Source organism: Alternaria ventricosa (genome assembly GCF_023758065.1).
Source record: "Alternaria ventricosa strain BMP 2768 chromosome Unknown scaffold_2, whole genome shotgun sequence".
Taxonomy (NCBI): domain Eukaryota; kingdom Fungi; phylum Ascomycota; class Dothideomycetes; order Pleosporales; family Pleosporaceae; genus Alternaria; species Alternaria ventricosa.
In genome coordinates this window covers 472,306-494,597 of record NW_026055682.1, presented here as the reverse complement: position 1 = coordinate 494,597, position 22,292 = coordinate 472,306, and the positions used below count along the sequence as shown (strand labels likewise).

Below are 22,292 nucleotides of genomic sequence, written 5' to 3'. Positions count from 1 at the left end.
ACGATAGAGCTGTACATACTTTTCTCTTTCTCTTTTCCTACTGGATCGGATGCCGACCTGGGCTTCTGTCCCCGTTGTGATGGTAATGTAGGATCTTTGCGTATTGTGGTAAATTTCCGTTGGCAACTCCTGCAGATGTACCCATTAAAGCGAGATTGAGCGACTAGTCGTGTGCCTCTAAATGTAGGCGCTGTGCTTCGAAAAGCGGCCGCAAAGGCAAGAAGCCGTGGCTGCATGCTGTCTGCAATCAACGGCTGTGAAGAAAATTGCACACGTGTGTGGGTTTCGTCAGGCCTCGATACGCTGGATTCCTTCGCTGCGCGACCGCGAGGTTTGGCCGCTGGATGTCTGACTTAGCAGGAGGCTTACTCAGCAACGAAGCCGTAGGGACGTGTAGGGACGTGGATGGGCTGCGATGGTGCTTTGTGGAAATGTCACGCTGTCACGTGCGATGATCGGCTTGCCGCGGCAACTCTAGCCGAAGCGGGTCAAGCTCATGTGCGGAGAGATGCCACGGTTCCCTCGACCAGCTGCAAGCGGCCCACTCAACGACCGGCGCCGTCATGCTCCTTTCTCGGTCGTGAGCTATCTTTTGCAGTGTTTTAACTTTGTCGAGGTTCTTCATGTGACCAGTCGCGAGCATGTTGTTCGCATTCGCGCTGCTGTCGCTCGTTTCCATATTGTCCCTCGGATACGCCTACCAGGGCCTCAGCGACAACACACTCAAGCACCTGCCGGGACCGGGCGATGACTTCGATATAAAGAAAGGCTCTTTGCTGGCGCCGATTCTTGTCCCCAGAGTCTCTGGAACGAAAGGCAATGTCGCCGTACGCCAACACTTCCTAGACTTCTTCAAGTCGCAATTGCCGGAATGGAGGCTGGAAATGCACAACTCCACGTCGACGACGCCCGTGAGCAAGGGCAAGGAAGTCCCTTTCGTGAACATCATTGCGACACGCGATCCGCCGGGTAGCTCCGAGGGGGACGTCTCGAGATTGGCTCTCGTGGCCCACTACGACAGCAAGTACACGCCGACTGGCTTCATTGGGGCGACCGACAGCGCGGCCCCATGCGCCATGATCATGCATATAGCGCGCAGCATCGATGCGGCGCTGACGAAAAAATGGGCGGCGGCTGACCCTGACGACTTCGACGTGGAGCACAAGGGTGTGCAGATACTGTTGCTGGACGGCGAGGAGGCGTTCAAGAGCTGGACCGACAGCGACAGTCTCTATGGCGCAAGGTATGACACTTATGCATCACATCATGGAATCATTGCTGATGAACGCACAGAGCCCTCGCAGAAGACTGGGAGTCGACGTTCCATGTCGCATCATCGATATACCGCACCCCGCTCGATTCGATCGACCTATTCCTACTACTTGACCTTCTGGGCTCCAAGGGTCCAAAGGTCCCCTCATACTTCAAGACCACACATTGGGCCTACAAACACATGGCGACTGCCGAGGCACGCCTGCGAAAGCTAGGCTTGATGAAGTCTTCCCCGAACCACGAGTCCAAGATGGCGAAGCGCGAGAACAAGAAGCCGCGCGATGAGCGCCCATTTCTGCCCGATGCGAATAAAGGGAACGATCAGTTTATGGGCGGCTTCGTACAGGACGACCACGTTCCGTTCATGGCTCGCGGCGTCGAGATCTTGCACATGATCCCTACGCCCTTCCCGCATGTATGGCACACGATTGAAGACGACGGAGAGCACTTGGATATGGATACAGTCGAGGACTGGACGAAGCTGGTCATGGCCTTCACTGCAGAGTGGATGGAGCTGGAGGGCTATTTCGACTTCAAGGCAGAGAAGCGGAAGCTCGATGGCGAGAAGTCGGAACTGTAAGCACCCTCCCGTCAACTTGAATGCATGTAAGTTAACGTACCGTAGTGAGATACCCTAGACCCTACGAATGAAATGTTTCGAACGTATAATCGAGCTGTGCAGCGCATTGTGACACATTTTGAACGACTCGACACCACGCTTGGAAATGCTTACAGAGACAAAGCCAAGTCATGTTCACAAAGCAGACCTCCCGCATGTCTTTGACCCGTGACTCGTTAAAGACACTAGCTTGACCAATACATGTGATCTCTTGAAGTTGCATTCGCAACAATGTCTCGAGCATCACTTCGGCATTCAACTCACATGGTATGCGCTTCTCGTATCCAATACTCGCTGTCTGAAATACTAGCATTTATCCGTCTGCAAACATTTCACTGAACACTACACAACCGCCACCACGATGCCAAAAGGCAAAGCAAAGAGGCGTAACCCGCGACCGTACCACGGCTCTGCAGAGCCGTATGAGACTCACCAAGGCTCATCACACAGACGTGGCGGTACGCACAAAGTACACGATGAGAACAAGACTGACTCCGTCTACGACAACTTGAACTACAAAGAGCTAGTCGAAACAGCAAAGGAGCGCAGTATCTACCGCAAGGATATGAAGAAAGTAGAGATGGCTTGGGCCCTAAAGCACGACGACGAGAATAAGAAGCGTGCTGAACAGGACGCCCGTATTGCACGGCAAAGGAAGCTGGAGGAGGCGAAGAAGGAAGAGGAGAGAAAGGCTGCGGAGAAGAAGGCACAGCTCATTGCTAAGCAAAAGAAAAGAAGAGAGAAAGAGAAGAGGAGAGAGCGTGACGAAAGCGTCAGTGATGACACTGTCAGTGATGCCGACTCAGAAGACGACGAAGACGCAGGGAATGAGTACAACCGCGAGAGATTTGGTCAGGCGCTCAGTGAAGAATCGTGGGATAGCAGTTCTTCAGAGTCAAGTGCTGCACCAGCAGACCAGATCTACGAGACTGGATGCAGACTTCGCCTGTTCGAATGGCCAAACCAAACCATGCCATCCGTCAAACCCGGAGGTTGGGACTACAAAAGATGGTGTCCGCTGCCCTTGCCCTGTCCCGTGCCTTATGCACCTCTAAAGATTACAACGATGTATAGCAAGCAAAAGCTCATATTGCCAGGGGCAAAATACCCACCAGGCGTCGCCCCAGACTTCGTCCCGATCCTAAACCCCTTGATCCGATCCGCAGCACGTAATGGTCATCTCCTCGGCCCACTCCGCAAAGCCAGCATCGAAAGAGGTACGGATTGGGCTCAACGCACCCTCGTCCAGGGCTGCAATGGCCACATGTACTTCCACCTCGGTTCGCGAAACGAGACCAAAGTCCTAGCCGACACATACAACAAGTGGTATCTTGAGAACAGGAAGTTGCTGCGCGTCAAGGGAAAGGGTAATGGAGATCCGAGTGATCGCGCTGCGCGGCACGCTCAAAGGCAGAGGAACAAGGCGAAGAAGACGGCGGAGGTATATGAGGTGTCGCAGTATCGGCCGCTGGCTATGTGTTATGTGCCCGCTTATGTGGACTACGGTGAGCCGGTTCGAGACGATGTGGAGAGGAAGAGCTTGGAGAACTTGTTCTTTGTCAGGTTTCCCGGGTGCGATGTACCGCATTACTACTTCTGGGCAAGGGAAGGGGAGTGGGATGATCCTACGGCGGTGAACCCGGAGTGGAGCGCTCAACAGTGGACAGACAAGGGCACTATGCGCACGGAAGAGATCGAAACCGGAGGAGAAGAATTGAGGATTAGTCGGCCTATTGAGACGCAGTTGGTACGTATACGCAAATCATCGACTGACGTCCCTTTCTCCCCGCCTTTCTCAAGCCCGTCAAATATCACCGAGACCATCGCGCTCGTCGAGCACCAGATCCACTGCGACGGCCTGTCCGGAACCCTCGCGCGCTACCGGCAGAAGTGGGCTGTGGATGGGAAACAACGTGCTTGGAACACCTTTACCGCAGCGTTGCCGAGGCTTTGGCCCAGTGGCGAGATACCAAGCGTGCCACCCGTACATAGCGAACCGGGAGTGAAGCTTTCTGTAAAGCTGGCTACGATTGATTGCATGAAAGAGTATGGCGAAACGCCGTTCAGTCCGTTGAATGGTACTGAGGCGTGGACGAGAGATGATGATAGAGTGTGGGATGTTGTTGAGGTTAACGTCGAGGAAGACCCCGTATCACCTATCACTTCACCCAAAGAATACGACGATGCCGACGACACTGAGGGTAACGATAAGGAAGAAGAGACTGGTAATTCTGAAAAAGACGACGGCAACGCAGCAGACGAAGAGACGTTGCATCGCCGTGATAGCGTGATGTCCGTGTTGGATTTCACGATGTCAGATTCCGTTGTGGCATGGCTGGAACAAGTCAAGGATATTTCTGCAGTGTCGCCTACACCGAGCGAACCGTTTGATAGAGATATAGAACTATACGAGTAGGAAACAAGGTACCTACTAGGTAGCAACAACTTAGGCGGTGGCGTTGCGATCAACAGCTTATACCCGTTCCGCTGCACACTAAAGACAGATGTTAAAGTGTAAGTAAGTAGATATAGAGTGTAAAATATAAAATAGCTAAAGTTTTAGAATATATTAAGTAATAAGCTATTTTAAACAAACTAATTAATATATTATACTTTTATTAAATATAAGAAGTAATTATTATTCTAACTATTATATACTTAAGTTATAGTTTAATATACTTTCTTATTATTTATTAGTAAACTAATTCTAAAGTATAAGCTAGTCTAAGAAAAGTAAAGTCTATTACTAGTATATAAAAAAGTATAAAATTCTATATAAAGTAGTATAAGTATTAAGTAAGCTAACTACTATAGCTCTATTACTATAGTTTTAGATATATAAAAGTAGTAGTATTTATATATTCTTTAATACTTAGTACTTAGTACTTAGTATCTAGATTAATTATTTAATTATATTATTATAATATAAATAAAACTATATAAATACTAATAATAATATTAAGACTAATACTAGCTTATCGTTTTTACTTTTTAACTAATACACTTTACTAATTAACTTATATATATTTATACTTACTATATTCTTAACTTCTTTATTATTATTCTTTACTATATATAATTATTATTATAAAGTATTAATATAGAGTAGAGTAATAAAATATAGTTAGTAACTCTATATAGTAATCTTAATATAAGTATATTTTCTAAATACTTTATACTTACTTTATATAGCTATAATAATTAATAAAACTTTCTTTATAATATTTACTATAAATATAGTACTTAAAGAATAGTAATAATCTACTTATAAAGAAGTAATAGTTTTTTTCTCTTTTTTATTTTAATTAGAGTCTTAAGCTTTTACTAATTAGAGTATACTACTATTTTATTATAAATTCTATATTTTTATTAATAATTACTCTACTTATAGAGCTCTTAAAGTTATTATAGATAGAATAAAAGCGTATATATTAATTAGCCTAACTCGAAAATATTAGTAATTAGCTACGCGTAGTAAAGTAATTACTATAATTATTATTATAATAGGTATTTAAGTACCTATTAAGTTAATTATATACTTTCTCTCTTTTATACTAGTATATTATATACTTTTTTACATATATTACGCTACTCTTACTTAATTTTATAAAAGTAGTAATTATAATTATAATTATTTAAATCTATTATTTCTAGCTTAATTTTCTTTATAGTTATAAGCTTAGCGCTTTAAAGTATAGATCTTATTCTCTTTATATAATAATAATACTAGAAATAATAGACTTTAATACTATTTGAATTTTTATTTAATTTTTTACTGTATAATAAGTAAAGTAACTAGCTTTTTGTAGCTCTTTATATATTAACTATATATACTTACTATAGTACTTATATATTAACTACTTATACCTACTATAGTACTTCTTTTTAATATCTCTAAGTATATTAGTAATATATATACTAGTTACTATCTCTTCTATATATAGCTATAAGTAACTATAGCCTCTTAGTAAGCTTAATACTTATTTTAATAAGTAGTATAATTTTTAAAAAATACTTTACTTAGTTTAAGTAGTTTATATAGCTTAAATAAAATACGCGCTCTTTAGAAGTATAAAAGAAGATTAATTTAGTAATACTTTTCTTTAAAAATAACTTTTTTAAAGCTTTTAATTATCTTATCTACTTAAAGAAAAATACTAGTAAGTATAATAAGAAAGTACTTAAGAAAAGAAAACTAGTAGTATAAAAGCTTAAATTTACTCTTTTAGTAAGTACCTAAAGTAAGCTTAAAAAGCTTAAGAGATAAGTTAATATAACTATTAATTTACTTTTACTACTTTTAGTATAGATTATACTATTTAACAGCTATAACTAGTTTTTTAATATTATTATAAAGTTTTTTAAGATATAACTATAGCTTTATAATAATATAACTAAGAAGTAAGTTTAAAAAAACTACTATACTTACTTAAGTAAAGCTAAGCTAGTAAAAACTAATCTAAAGTAGTAGTACTATAAGTAGAATACTCTTTATATATATAAAAAGGCTTATAAGCTTTTTAGTATAAATAGCGCGCTTACTACTTATAACCTTTTTTAATATACTAATACTTAAAATAGTAATAGACTAGATAATTTAAATAAAGTATAATATAATTACTACTTAGGCGCTTAGTATAAAGATATTTATACTTTTTTAGCTTAGAATATTTTTTTTAGCGCTTATATAGTATTAAATAGCTTACTTTAAGTTATATAAAATTTTAACTTTTATTAGAAAAGCTCTATTTACTAATAAAGCTAGCGCTAAGTTTAAGTTACTAAACTAGACTAAGTTTACTACTTACTTTTACGCTACTTTAGAGTTTTAAACTTACTACTAGCTTATTAAAAAGTACTATAATATGCTTACTACTATTAAAGCTAAGTAAAAGTACTTTTAATAGCTTTTATAAAAGAATAAAAATACTATTATTAAATACTTAAGTATAAAGTACTTTAACAAAGCGTATATAAAGCTTATTAGTAATAGATACTTTTTTTTAAACTTTTTAGATAGCTTATATAATAATAATAAAAATACTCTATAAGTATAGTTACTATACTTTTTAACTTAAATATACTTTAGCTAACACTAAGTATTTACTCTACTATAGACTATAATACTTACTTTCTTTTAGCTAGTACTATTTTTAATAATTAAGTAGTAATTTACTTAGTTAATTACTTCTTACTATTATTAAACCTTAAACTAGCTAAAAGCTTTAAAATAGTTAAAGTAAGTATATAAGCTTTTTTTATTCTTAATTATAGTATATTTATCTTAAAAAGCTTTATTAAGCTTATAAGTAGTAAACGTATTAATTTTATACTTACTAGTATTATAGTTATAAAGCGCTTCTATATTAATATAGTTTTAGAAGCTTACTTTAATTAATTTTAAATTTAGTACTTAGGTTTTAATAATACTTTTTATACTAGCTTACTAGTAAATAGTACTATAGTAGCTACTTTATAGTATAAGCTAAACCTTATATTTATAGAATATAAGCTTATTACTATTTATAATACTTTTATTATAAATATAATATTTAAAATAAAGCCTAGCTTTACTTTTTAGCTACGTAGTAACTTAAAAATCTTTTAGTATACTTATACTAAGTACTTAAGCTTTAAAGCGCTTAAGGCTTTAGTATATAATACTTAGAAAGTAAGAATTAAAGAGTTTATACGCGTATAGTATAAGTTCTATACTCTAACTTATATTAAGTAAGTTATCTTTTATTAGCTAAAGAAATAAGTACTTTAACTTTTCTAGAAAATCAAATAAAATCTTTTTAATATACTTAAAAAGCGCTTAAAAAAAAAGTAAATTCTACTTATTAAGAATAAATAAAGTAATAAAGTCTATTTTTATTTACTCTTCTTTAAAAAGACAAAGACAATAATAAAAGCTTTAAAGAAGTTCTAAGTACTTATTTAAACTTATTATTACTTACTTATTATAAAACATTAGCTTTAATAATAACTCTTTACCTAATTTATAGTATAGTAACTTATACTATAAAGTATAGATAAAAGAGTATAGTATTATACTAAAGTCTACTTTTTTATATAACTATAAGCTTAATAAAGTTACTAAAAGAGCTAAATAAGAAATTATTACTAAATAAATTAAAATAGAAGAGAAAACTAATTTACTTAAGTACTTCTAGATAGAAGTAGTGCTTACTACTACTTAGCTCTATAATATAAGCTTTTTATATACTTATACTTTATACTTTTCTAATAAAAAGTTAGAGTAGTAGTTTATAAAATACTTTAGATAGTACTAGTCTAAGCTTATAAAAAGAGCTTCTACTAATTTATAACTTAAATAGAGTAAAGTATATATTTATAAGTATTATACCTATTTCTTAAATAAAAATAGAGTAGCTAGACGTAAGCTAAAAAGCTTTAAAACACTATTTAAAAGCTATATTAGTTATTTAGTAGACTATTAAGCTTCTAATATATACTATATATAGATTTAATTATTAAAAGTGTAAAGATTATAATAACTTAGTTATTATTATCTTTTTATTATTAAGCTTTGTTAAGATTGCACTTATTATTATTTCTTAACAAATTAGAAAAATCTCTAGTAAATCTAATTGCTTACGTAATTAAGATTTTAGTAGCTAGTTTTAATCTGCTATACTAGGAAATTTTAAAACACCTCTATTTGTCTTAGCCTAGCTATTATTAGAGTTATTACGTAATATAATAACTCTTATCTTTCTTATCTCTCTTTCTATAATTACTAAAAGATCTAGTAATAAACTAATTATTAGTCTATGCAGTATAACGCATAGACTAATATAATTAGTACTAGTCTAGATTATAAATCTAGAAGATAAGAAGAATTTAGCAGACTTAGATTATAAATCTAGGAATTAAGTAGATTTAATTATAAATTCTTATCTTTAGGCGGAAATAGGCAGATATTTACGCAACTATTTTAGTAGCTATTTTCTATAAAAGAAATAGCAATTCTCTATAGTTATTCTTTACCTAGCAACAATATTATTACCTTTTACCTATTATCTGCAATTACTGCAATCTTTATTAGTTATACTATTTATTATAGTATTTAACTACTTTGTTCTAACAAAGCTATATTCTATTATTAGAGAATAGTTTCTGTTACCTCTCTATTCTTTACAAAAAGAAGTTTTTACTATATATAACGTAATATTTAATAAGTAGCTTTTTTATAGTAGTAAAGAGTAGAAGTTTTCTAAGAAGAATACTTATATTATAGTTAATATTTTTTATAAAAATAAGTAAAAAAATATAGTAAAAGCTTATAATAAGCTTTTATTACTCTCTTAATAAAGTAATATAGATATTAGTAAGCTACTACCTAACTAACTATATAAGCTACTTAATAGCTTATTAAAAGCTTATCTAGAAAAGTTAAGTTTTATATAAGTAGATCTTTAGGCTAGAGAGATATAGAAAGTATATATAAAGTTTACTAAACGCGCTATAAAACTATTATTACTAAAAGCTATACTAAAGTTTTTTAATATAATAAGTATTACTAAGTAGCTTAGTAATAGATATATTAATTCTAATAACTACTAGTTTATAATAACTACTAGTTTATAAAAACTAGATTACTAAGCTTATTAAGTGCGTAGAGAGATAACTTCTAAAGTAATAGTTTTCTACTATCTATAACTATAAACATTTTATTAAAAGAAGAAGTAGCTAATAGCTTTCTACTTAATTTATAAAACTTACTTAGTAAGTATAAGTATATAAAAAAGGTTTATAAACCTTTTATATATAGAAGTAAGTATTATTTAGATAGTTATAATAATTATAATAATCTTAGAGGTATAAGTATTTCTACTTTACTATTTAACTCTAAGTAGCTTAATAATCTAGAGACTTCCTATAGTACTTTTAATTAAATATTAAGCTATATATATATAATACTATACTATATTATTACTACTATAATTATAAATAAACTTAATAAAGATTAAGTTTATTAAAATAACTTTCTAGTACTTCTAATACTTTAGAAGTACTTCTAAAACTATCTTTATAGAGATAAGTTTAAAGTAGTAGTATATTAAATAATTAATATACTACTTATAGCTAATATCTAGAAATAAGTAAAGTATATAAGTAGTAAAAAATACTTTTTACTACTTAAGTAGGTTTTTATATATAAAGTAGATAAAAATAGCTACTTTATTAAGTATAAAGCTTACTTTATAGTATATAGAGATATATAGACTAAAAATATACTCTACTTAACTTATACTATAATACTTACTATATAGTTTTTTACTTAGTAATAGCTATTACTACTAAGTTTAATATAGATATCTAGTAGCTTAATATTATAGAAGCTTTTTTAAATACTAAAGTTAGTAGTAAAAGGCTAGTATACTATAAGCTTTTAGATAGCTTTTTAAGAAAAAGCTATTACGCTAAGCTTAAGAAAGCTTTTTATAGTATATATAAAAGCTCTTTTCTTTAGTATACTAACTTCTTAAATACTTTTTTAGAGCTTAGTCTATAAGCTAATAAAGAAAAGCTATATTTATATTAAATACTACTTAGCGCGTTTTTATACTTTTTTATATAAATAATATTCTACTTATATTTACTAAGTTATATAATATAGAGGTAACTAGACTACTTTATAAGATTAAGAAAACTTATAAGATTAATAATAGAAAAGTAGTAAATTAGTTCTTAGAAGTATATATTATATATAACTACTTTATAAGTACTATTTTACTACTTTATAATATCTACTTTAATAAAGTAGCTAAGAGGTTTAGTTTTAAAGAAAGTATATACTTTTTAAAAATACCTTTACTAGCTAGTAAGCTTATAAAGTACTAAGAAGATACTTCTAAGTAAAATATTAAAAGCTACTAGAAGTAAGTTAGCTTAGTATTATATTTTACTATTATAATATACTCTAATATTATATATATAGTTTTATAGCTTTTTTAGTCTTTAACTAACTTTTCTTTAGCTTATTTTAAAGTAGTAAAGTACTTTATTATATACCTATACTACTTATAATATTAAAGTATTATATATAGTAGAAAGAAAAAGTTAGATAAAAAGCTCTAGATCTATAAAAACGTAAGCTTTATAAATAATACTAAAACGTATTAATCTTTTTATAAGTTTATTATAACGCTCTTTAGTAGCTTAATTATATAGTAAACTACTTACTAGTTAACTATTATAACTTTAACTACTAAGATAGAGCTTTCTACTCTTAAAGCTATTACTAAAGAAACTATAGCTTTAAAGCGCTTATTTATTAAGCTTTCGCTACTTATTATAAGCGCTTAGTAAATTTTCTATAATAATTAGTAGACTATTAAACTTATAGTAGAAAGTAATAAAAAAATCTCTACTAAGCTTTACTATATTAATATCTAGAATATATAGCTCTACTAGTAGTATAGTAAAAGCTCTTTTAAAGTACTTTATAAGCCTACTGTTAATATATTAGTAGATAGCTTTACTAAGTACTTACTTAAGTAAAAGTTTAAAGCTTTTAAAAAGTAGCTAAATCTAAGATAAGTAGCTTTTAAAAAGTTTAAATAAAGCTTATAGTTAAGTAATAAGTATAGAAAAAAGTAGTAAGTTTAATTATATATTTATAAAGTAGTACTAAACTTTACTTTAGATACTTTATAACTAAATAAAGAGATTTTACTTTTTCTTTAAACGCTTACTATTCTTTTATATAGTTAGTATAAAAAAGCTTTTATTAAGCTACTATAAGCTTTAACTACTTAGCTTTACTAGCTAAAACTAAAAGCTTAAGTAGAGAAAATACTTACTTAAAGCTTTTAACTTTACTAGAAACTATTAAAGCTATATTATCTACTTTAGTCTTAGCTTTTATATAACTATATACTACTCTATACTACTTAATCTATATTAGTAGAGTATTAATTTAATAAATCTTTTTATTATTTAGAAAGAACTTAATTATAGTATATAGCTTATTCTATTTAAGTCTACTTTTTAACTTAAAAAACTAAATAAACTTAAGAGCTATTAGCTTTATAAAAGCTAGTCTATAATTAGTTAGTATATATAAATAGTAATTAAGAAGCTTAAAAATTTATATAAAGTTATATAAGTACTTATAGAAGTACTACTTATACTAGATATTTTTTTTGCTTTCTTTGTTAAAGTAAAGTCTTTTACTATAACTAGTAAGTATACTTTAAATATACTTAATATAAAGTATTACTTATAGTAGATATAATAAAGAGAAAGTACTAATAAAAAGCTTAAACTACTTTTTTTTCTTCTCTTGTTCTTTACGTACTACTATATCTAAGACTTACTTTTTCTAATTCTAAGAAGTAGAGGCCTTTTTAGTAGTAGTAGTAATAGTAGTAGTATTATAACGTGCGCTATAGATAGCTTAGCTAGTAGCTAAAGCTACTTAGTATTATTTAGTTTATTTACGCTATATAGTAATATACTTATTAGCTAAAGAGTTTATATAAATAACTATAATAAAAGCCTAGTAATAGATTATATAGCTTATAGTCTACTAGGCTATTAGCTTATAGTTAGACTACTTACTAAAAGTAGTAACTAGTACTATAAGTATTTAGAGTACTTTAGAGATAATTTTATAAGCTACTCAAGCTTTATATAGTAGTTTATAAGCGCTTTTAACTAAAATAAAAGTTTTAAAAAGTACTTACTATTAGTTTATTAGTAATTATTAAGACTAGAAATTTTAGTAGACACTAGCTTTATTATTATTACGCACGCCTAAAGCTATATAGCTCTACTTAGTTACGTAATACTTATATAAGTAATATACTACTAAAAATAAGTAATTTACTTACGCTATAGCTTACTTAGAGAGTATATTAGTATAAGTATTTAAGTATCTATTAAGCTTATTATATACTTTCTCTTTTTTATACTAGTGTATTACACGCTTCTCTATATATATTATACTACTCTTATCTAATTTTATAAAAGTAGTAATTATAATTCTAATTATTTAAATCTATTCTTCATAGGTTAATTTTCTCTATAAATATAGTATATTAGTATTTTGCGTATACTATAGTAGTAAGCTAATATAATACTTATATTAGGTTAGTACTCTAAGTCTTAGTAAGAAATATTAAAACTTTAGATAGTTATATATACTCTAAGGTAGAATATAATATAATACGCGTAATGCTTTAGATAGTAGTAAAATAACGCGTACGTAGCGTAAAGTGTAATATTATAAAACTAAATAGAAGTAATATAATATTATTAAAAGCGTTATACACTAGCTAGCGTAGGCCTTTAGAGCTTAGTTAGCTTTATACTTTAAAAGATCTAGTTACTACTTCTAGCGTTAGCTAGAAGTAGTATAGCTTAACTCTACTAGAAGTTATAAAGAATTTTTAGTACCTTAGTCTATACTTATAACTTATAATAAAGTAGTTAAAAAAAATCTATTTTTTTAGTATATAGAAGATAGTAATAATTTAAACTTTTACTCTTAGAACTCTATATTCCTAATATTAGTACTTTCTAATCTTAAACGCTAACTTAACTTTTTACTAAAGCTTTACTAAAGCTTTACAAACTAGAGCTAAATACTAACTTAGTAAGAATAAGAGCTATCTAATACACTACTATAAAATAGTATTAAAAAAACTTTATACTTTATTAGCTATATAAGACAATAGTTATATAAAACTTAAGTATAACTCTATATATATTATATATATTATATCTACCTAGTAGTTATATAATTTTTTTATATATATTAGTTAACTTAAGTAGTAAAATAATAAAACTTTAGATAACTATAAAGAGATAAATTATAGAAATAAGTAACTTTATAAGCTAATACTATAATATAGCTATAAATATTTTTATAGTTATAAAATGTATAATTATAAAGCTTATTTAGATATAAGAGTTAATATCTATAAACCTTCTCTAGTATATAATAAAACTTTAATACTACTAGATATTAAAATAGCTACTATAATAAATATATATATTTAATATTATAGAACTTAAAGATATATAACTTATACTAGACCTCTAGTAAGTTCTATTATCTAGTTTAGGCTCTAACTTAAAAAGGTTTACTATTACCTAAGCTTTTAAAATATATTTTAGCTAAACCTAAGTTACTTTAACTTAGAATATTATTCTATAGTATATATTATTATAAGTATCTAGTATATTAAGCTTTTATTATACTTAGTATAAAATAATATAGCTAAATATAGTTACTTTTAGTAGAAGCTAAAAAAGCTATATAGTATAAAGTAGCGCTTTACTAATAGCTTTTATCTAGAGTCTTAGTAGTAGTAGTAGCTTATTAGACTTACTATAGCTTACTAAAGCGCTTTATTTATAAACTTTCTAAGCTTCTATACTTAAAGGCTATTATTTTCTAAGTATAAGTCTTTTTTTTAATAAGTATATAAACTCTTCTCTTATCTTCTAAAATAACTCTAGATTAAATTAGTAAACTAATATAAACGCGCGCGCGCGCGTATATAATAAGTAACTTTAATAATATATAGTAAAAAGTAATAATAAAGAATTAGAGAGATTTATAGATATAGTAAGTATTAATATAGATAAGTAGATTAGTAGAGCGTATTAGTAAGTAAAAGAAAAAAATAAGCTAGCAGTATTATTATTATTATTATTAGTATTTATTAAGTTATACTTATATTATAAGAATATTATAAATTGTAAGTAAATACTAAGTACTAAGTGCTAAGTAATAAGTAAATACTACTACTTCTATATACCTAAAACTATAGTAATAAAGCTATAGTAGAAAGTAATAGTAATATAAGCTTATCTAGTAAACCTAAAGATAGACTTAGAAGTAGTAGTAAGTAAGCTTTAAAGCTATTAAAAGCTATATAGCTATAGAAATATCATAATATACTAACTAACTATATTCTTAACTACATTCTTTTTTCTACTATTTTATAGATTCTTTTAGTATTAGTAAGTATATTAAAAGCTAATTTAAATACTAGTGTAAAGAATAGAGAAGTAACAGAAACTATTCTCTAATAATAGAATATAGCTTTGTTAGAACAAAGTAGTTAAATACTATAATAAATAGTATAACTAATAAAGATTGCAATAAAGTAATTGTAGAGTAGATAATAGGTAAAGAGTAATAATATTGTTGCTAGGTAGGAAATAACTATAGAGAATTGCTATTTCTTTTATAGAAAATAGCTACTAGAATAATTACGTAAATATCTGCCTATTTCCGCCTAAAGATAAGGATTTATAATTAAATCTACTTAATTCCTAGATTTATAATCTAAGTCTGCTAAATCCTTCTTATCTCTTTAGATATATAATTTAGACTAGTACTAATTATATTAGTCTATACGTTGTATTATATAGACTAATAATTAGTTTATTACTAGATCTTTTAGTAATTGCAGAAAGAGAGATAAGAAAAATAAGAGTTATAATTTTACGTAATAACTCTAATAATAGCTAGGCTAAGATAAATAGAGGTGTTTTAGAATCTCCTAGTATAGTAGATTAAAACTAGCTACAAAAATCTTAATTACGTAAGCAATTAGATTTACTAGGAGTTTTTCTAATTTGTTAAGAAATAATAATAAGAGCAATCTTAACAAAGCTTAATAATAATAAAAAGATAATAATAACTAAGTTATTATAATCTTTACAACTAGTTATATTACTTTACTTATAAAAGCTTAATTAAGCTTTTTAATTACTACTATATTAATTATAATTCTTTTAAACGCGCTACTATTACTATATATTTAAGTTTTTTAAAAGATATTATTCTAAACGCTATTATAAGAGCTAATCTAAACTATTTTACATATATTTTACTAGAAACTAATATTAATACTTTAAACAGCTAGTTTACTAGTATAAAGCTATACACTAGGCCTATTTATATTTTTATTACTTTTATTCTTCTTATCTTTATTTCTATTACTTTTATTTCTATTACTTTTATTTTTATTATTATTTATTATTCATTACTAGTATAGAACTTTTTAGAATTTTTACTTTTAGTTTTACCTTTTAACAGCTTATTATTAAGATATATTAGCTTTTAAGTAAGTACAGACTACTTATAAACTAATTATTAAAATTAGAGAGTAGTTATAATTATTTAATCGCAGACACGTAATTACTTAGCTCTTAGGTATATACGTAGAGATTTTATTCTAACTTTCTTTTATAGTAGAATAATTTTAATATACTTATTTATCTCTAATTATATATTATCTCTAGCTTTAATAGTTTTAAGCCTAGCTACTTAATAATAGAACTAATTCTTACTACGTATTAAAGATTACTAGAAAATAGATTAATTAATTTTATTTTTACTCTACTCTCTCTAAACGTTCTGCAATTAGAACTTTTTTTACGTAATTACTTAATTACTACTTATTTTCTTATTATTCTTTTTATCTCTATATTAATTCTACGCTTTAACTCTATAAATATAAGTAATTATAATATAGCTATTATAGCTATAGATATACTTCTTAAAAAGTAATCTAACTAGAATACCTAGTTTACACTTTTTAAGTAATACTATAATAAGAAAAGTATCTAAGAAAAAATTAATTCTAATCTTTTAGATATTAAATATATAGATACTTAAAAGCTTAAGTTCTCTAACCTTTAAGTTCTAGAGCCTATAGCTTTAGCTTCTCTTTCTATAGATCTAACTAAGAATTAAAAGATAAGTATAATAAAGCTACTTATAAGTATAATACTCTTTTACAAAATTATAATTATAAAACTAAGAATAGTACTACGCTTATAGCTTACTAGAACTATAAGTCTAAGTAGTAGTTAAGAAAAAGTAAAAAGATTAATAATATTAAAAACTAGATTATATATACTATTACATTACGCCTAAGCACCTATTACTTATAACTACAAGTAATAATTAGAAAATAGTCTAGTTTTTTATAAAAACTCTTAAGACTATACTTACTTCTACTAATTAAACTATATAATATATAGTTTATATAAAGTATAATGCTTATCTTAAGAAGACTTAAAGAAGTACTACTAAAAAGTAGTTTACTAACTAGTTAATACTCTACTAAAAAGTAAAGATCTTTAAGCTCTTAGAAGTTAAAGAACTTTTTATAATTACTAACTTTCTTACTATAGTTAAGAAGTTTAACTCTAAGTAAGCTTACTAGTAGTAAATTAATTAACTATTTACTATAGCTCTTAGAAAGAATATATTAAGCTTTAATAATTTTAGTAAAGTATTTAGTATTATTCTCTAGAAAATATTAATTACTACTAGAAAGAAAAAAGCTAATATAATTTTTAATGTAGTTATAAATTAACTCTCTACTTCTACTAAGTTAAGTAGAAAGTAGTTAAGCTTACTACTTAAGCTTTACTTTTATAAACTTAATATAAAGTATAAGTAAAAGCTTATCTTATACTTTTAATTATAGACTATAATTACTAAATCTAAACTACTAGGCGTTCTACTAATAAAACTCTTAGCTTAAAATAAGTAAAAGATCTAAAAGTACTATTATAAAAAAAAGTAGAGTAGCCTATATAAAGAGGTTAAGTAATCTAGCTAGAAAATAAGCGCTTTAGCTTCTAAATACTTAGATAATATAGTCTCTATAATTATTTACTTTAAGAAGCTAATTACTAAGTTTAGGCCTTCTATCTTTAGTATAAGCTTTAAGCTTTATACGCTCTTAGCTAGTATAATTCTTAATAGTAGAGCTATAGTCTACTTAGTTAATAATAAAGCTTTAATTAAGCCTAATTTCTTTATTAAAACTAATAAAGAAATAGTTAAAGTAAGTAGCTAGATTCTTCTAGTAATTAGTATTAGTAATTATATACTTTATTTTATTCTTAGTACCTCTAAAAACTTAGAAAAGCTAATCTTATACTTATAAGTATTAAGATTATCTTTAGTTTCTATACTAATATTATCTTAGAAGAGCTTTTTAAAAATAGTAGTATATAGTATATAAGCTATAATTATATAATTAAAATAAGCACGCTAAAGGCGTTTATTATTCTTATAACTCTTAAGTATAGATTTAACCTCTTATTTATTAAATATAACTCTTCTATCTATTCTTCTAATTTTATTATTATAAATACTATTACCTACTTATAAGTTCTATAATTATATACTAGTAACGCTAACCTTTAGTATTAAAGATTAAGCTACTTAGGTAAGTAAGCTCTTAAAGCTTTTATTAAAGCTATTTAAAATATAGAGATTACTAGTATATAGCGTAGTAAATATAATAATTACGCTACTATTTATATATCTTAAAGAATCTCTTATTAGCCTTATAAGCTATTACTATAACTATTCTTTAGAATATTATAAAATCTATTTAACTTCTCTATAAGCTATACGCTTAATAAATAAGCTCTAATTATTAAGAAAAATTATTTAAGTAACCTATATAATTATAACTTAAAAAATAAAACGCTAGACTCTATAATAGAAGTTATTATAAGCTTTATAGCTATAGTTAAGCGCTACTATTAGTAGAAGATTATAGAAATTTATTAGAATAATAATACTATAATACTACCTTAGAGAAAGTACTCAAAATATAAGAAATAGGCTAAAGAGAAGAGAATTATAATTATAACGCCTCTACTATATACCTATAAGCCTAATAGCTTAGTAGAGAGAGCTAGCTAAAAACTTATTACTAAGTTAATTAAAATGCGCATAAGTACTAATCTTCTAGCTAGACTCTAGCTAGTAATTATAAACGTAGTAGCTTAACTCTATAGAATAAGTTTATTATAGCTTTATAGCTATTAATTTCTAGATTAGATATTATATAATTAGTTTAAAAAGTATTTCTAATATTATTAGCTACCTAAGATTAGATACTAAGCTACTAATCTTTATCTAGATTAGAGTAGAATCTATACTTATAGCTATTAAGTATATCTACTTAATAGTAATTATATAGTAAGAAAGCACTATTAAGACTTTAAAGTTAAGCTTTATAGCTATATAGAATATTTTATTAGCTATTAAGCTTCTAATATATATTATATATAAGTACTAGCAATTAATTAAGTAATTATAACTTATAATATTACTTTTAATAAGTAGAAGCTCTATTAAAGTAAATATAAAGAGAAGCTAACTAGAAATTAAGCACTTAAGTAAGTTAAAATACTTAATAATAGTAAGCTTATTAATTCTATAAAGAAGTTTAATATTCTTTCTATTAATTAAATAGTAAAAATAGTAAAGCTATTAACTACTAAGTAAAATCTTAGAAGTAACGTAGGCTATAATTAAAGTAATAAAGTTAGCCTACTAATTAAATATAATTAAAGCTTTATTAATTTAATAGAGATAGAGTATAAAGCTAGTATTCTATTAGAAATTTCTAATAATTAGTAGCTTTCTACTAGGCTTACTACTCTAGAACTTATACCTAAGTATAAAATTTTAGAGATAAGTAATTAAAGTAATTATAAAGTTTCTAATAGTGAAAGAGTAGTATATACGCCTAAAAAAGCTAATCTATTAGAGTCTAGAGGTAGAAAGCCTTTTATATATAAATTAGAAGATTTAACTCTATCTATTAAGTCTATTATAATAGACTCTAGTTCTATAGAAATAGATAAAAGACTAGCTTACCTAAAGTAAGTACTAAAGAGACTAAAAAGTAAGCTACTTAAATTAGTAGCCTTCTTTTAATAATTAATATAGCTATAGAATTAGCTAATAGCTAAATTCTCTACAACGCGCTATAGTAAAAGAATTATAGATAAAGAGTCTAAGCGCTTTTTTTCTATAAATATCTATTAACTATTAAAACGTCTAAAAAGTAAGAGTAAATAGCTTATCTAGCCTAGTAATTAACTAGAGAGTAATAGCGTAGGTAGCGTAAATATAGTAATTATAGACTTAGTTAATAAGTAAGCCTAGATTAACTTTTATAAAACTTACCTCTCTAGTTTTTAAAAAGTCTAGAATAATTAAGCTAGCTATAAAACTATAAACTCTATTATAATAGCTACCACGCTTAGTAAGTATAAGCTAAAAGCTACTTACTAATACTATAATAATCTCTAAGAGCTGCCTAGGTTATAGAAATAACTAATCTAGTATCTAATATATATACTCTTTAAAAATACCTCTAAGAGAGAGATTAATTAGCTAAGTAAAAAAAAAATCTAAATAGAAATCTATAGGTTATAAGCCTAAGATTAGCTACTTCTATTAAAATAAGTATAAACTTATAAGTATAATTAAAATAGCTATCTTCTTAAATATAAAGCTTAAATTATAGTTTATAGTAATCTCTAGAAAAAGAACTTAATTAACTCTACTTATATAGTAATACTTACTATAAAGTTCTTCTACACTATAATAGTAATTACTACCTAAAGTAATCTAGAAATTAAATAGTTTAATATTATAGAAGTATTTCTTAATATAAAGATTATAGTAAAGAACCTAGTAATCTATAAGATACTAAATAGCTTTAGAAAGCTAGAATTATATATATAGCTTAACTACGCGCTTTATAAATTATAAAACTTTTTACTATTATAGTATAAAAAGTTCTTAGAAATACTAAGAGCTATTAGTATAATAGCTTCTTAAAAAGAGCTTTACCTCTTTTTTAATTAAGAATATAAAATTCTTATTTTCTTCTATATTAATAATATTTTATTACTCTATTATAAAAATATAAAGTAATAAGTAATAGCTATATAAGCTAAGATCTCTAGTAAGTATAAGATTTAAGATTAGAGAGATATAAAGTAGTTTTTTAGTATTTATATAATTAAAGACTAATTTCTAAAAATAATTATACTTATTTATAATATATATATAGATAAGATACTTAAAAAGTTTAAGCTTAGAAATAGATCTTTCTCTTTAATACTTCTACTATTAGAGAAGCTAATTAAGAATACTAAAGAAGTAACTAAGTCTAAGATTAAGAGATACTAGAAAATAGTTAGCTTTATACTTTATATAGTAATTATACTCTAACTAGATATAGTATATACTATCTTAAAGCTTTTATACTTTCTTATAAACCTAAGTAATAAGTATAAGAAAGCTATAAAGTAAGTAATTATATATTTCTACTATACTTACTTTAATATAATTTAGTATAGTAACTATAATAGACCTAATCTAACAATTATAGAAGATGTATTCTTTACTAATAACTTAAAGATCTACTAATTATCTTATAAATATATTACTATATTATATAAAGGCGTAATTTTCTAGAAAGCTATAAAGTAAAGTATAGTTACTACCTCTACTATAGAAGTAAAGCTACTTACTCTTAAGTATACTACTAAAAAAGCTATAGCGCTTAAGCGCTTTTTTAAAAAGCTAGCGCTTAATCTTAAAAAACTCTAGATAGTTTAGTATAATAATAAGTAAATAATTAAGCTAGTTATTAAAAAGAATAAGTGTATTAATACTTAGCTTAGGTATATTAATATCTAGAATATATAGCTATAGTAGAAATATACTAAAGAATTATTTAAGGTTAAGTATTTAGAGACTATAATTATGCCTATAGATAGATTAACTAAATTACTTATCTAGTAATAGTTAAAGAAGTTTAAATAGCTACTTAACTTATAAAATTTATAATATTTAATTCTTAAGAAGTAAATAGAGTAGAGAGATCTTTATTTAGACTACTACTACAAAAGTTAATTATATCTAAGCTAGATCTTAGTTGCTCTAAACAGCGCCTAGTTATAGAGAAGTAATTACTAATAATTAACGTAAGCATAAAGTAGCTAAATTACTAAACTTTTCTGCTAGACTAACCTATATAGCTACTAACATACTAACTACTATAGTAGTAATTTCTTTAATTATAACCTTTATAGTTATTCTTATTAAAGGCTAGCTTACTATTTTAGCTATTCTTAAAAATTTTAACCTAAGCTTATAGATAAGTAGTCTTACTAGCTTAAGCCTATATATAAATCTTAAGCTATATCTAATTATACTTAGTATATATTATTACTTTCTTATACTTAGCCTTAGTTAGCTAACGCTAAGTATAGTAGTAGAACCTATTACTTATAATACTAGATATAGAGCTATTAAACTACTAAATACGCAGCTAAGAATTATAATACTAAGAATAATTATTATATAGCTAAGACTAATAATTACGCTACTAAGACTAATAATAACTATACTAATAAGGCTACTAATTCTATAGCAGCTAATTCTTAAAATAAAAAGCCTATAGCTAGAAAGTTAGTAGTAGTAGCTACTAAGTTAAGCTCTAATAATAATATCCTAAGTATTATAGTATTAGATAAAAGGCTATAAGTAGATAACTTTAAGCAGAAATTA

The 22,292-nt window shown here is 27.4% G+C and overlaps 2 protein-coding genes across 2 annotated transcripts; both read left to right on the top strand.

The window, feature by feature from the left end:
- Nucleotides 1–641: 641 nt before the first annotated feature.
- J4E93_001176 (uncharacterized protein) lies at nt 642–1,852 on the top strand (the record flags this gene model as incomplete). The annotated part of the gene is made up of 2 exons (XM_049339128.1): nt 642–1,243; nt 1,294–1,852. 2 exons carry the CDS (start codon nt 642–644, stop codon nt 1,850–1,852), a joined length of 1,161 nt encoding a protein of 386 aa, XP_049203085.1.
- A 20-nt stretch (nt 1,853–1,872) lies between these two features.
- Nucleotides 1,873–4,307, top strand: J4E93_001175 (uncharacterized protein; the record flags this gene model as incomplete). The annotated part of the gene is made up of 2 exons (XM_049339127.1): nt 1,873–1,878; nt 2,202–4,307. 2 exons carry the CDS (start codon nt 1,873–1,875, stop codon nt 4,305–4,307), a joined length of 2,112 nt encoding a protein of 703 aa, XP_049203084.1.
- Nucleotides 4,308–22,292: the final 17,985 nt, after the last annotated feature.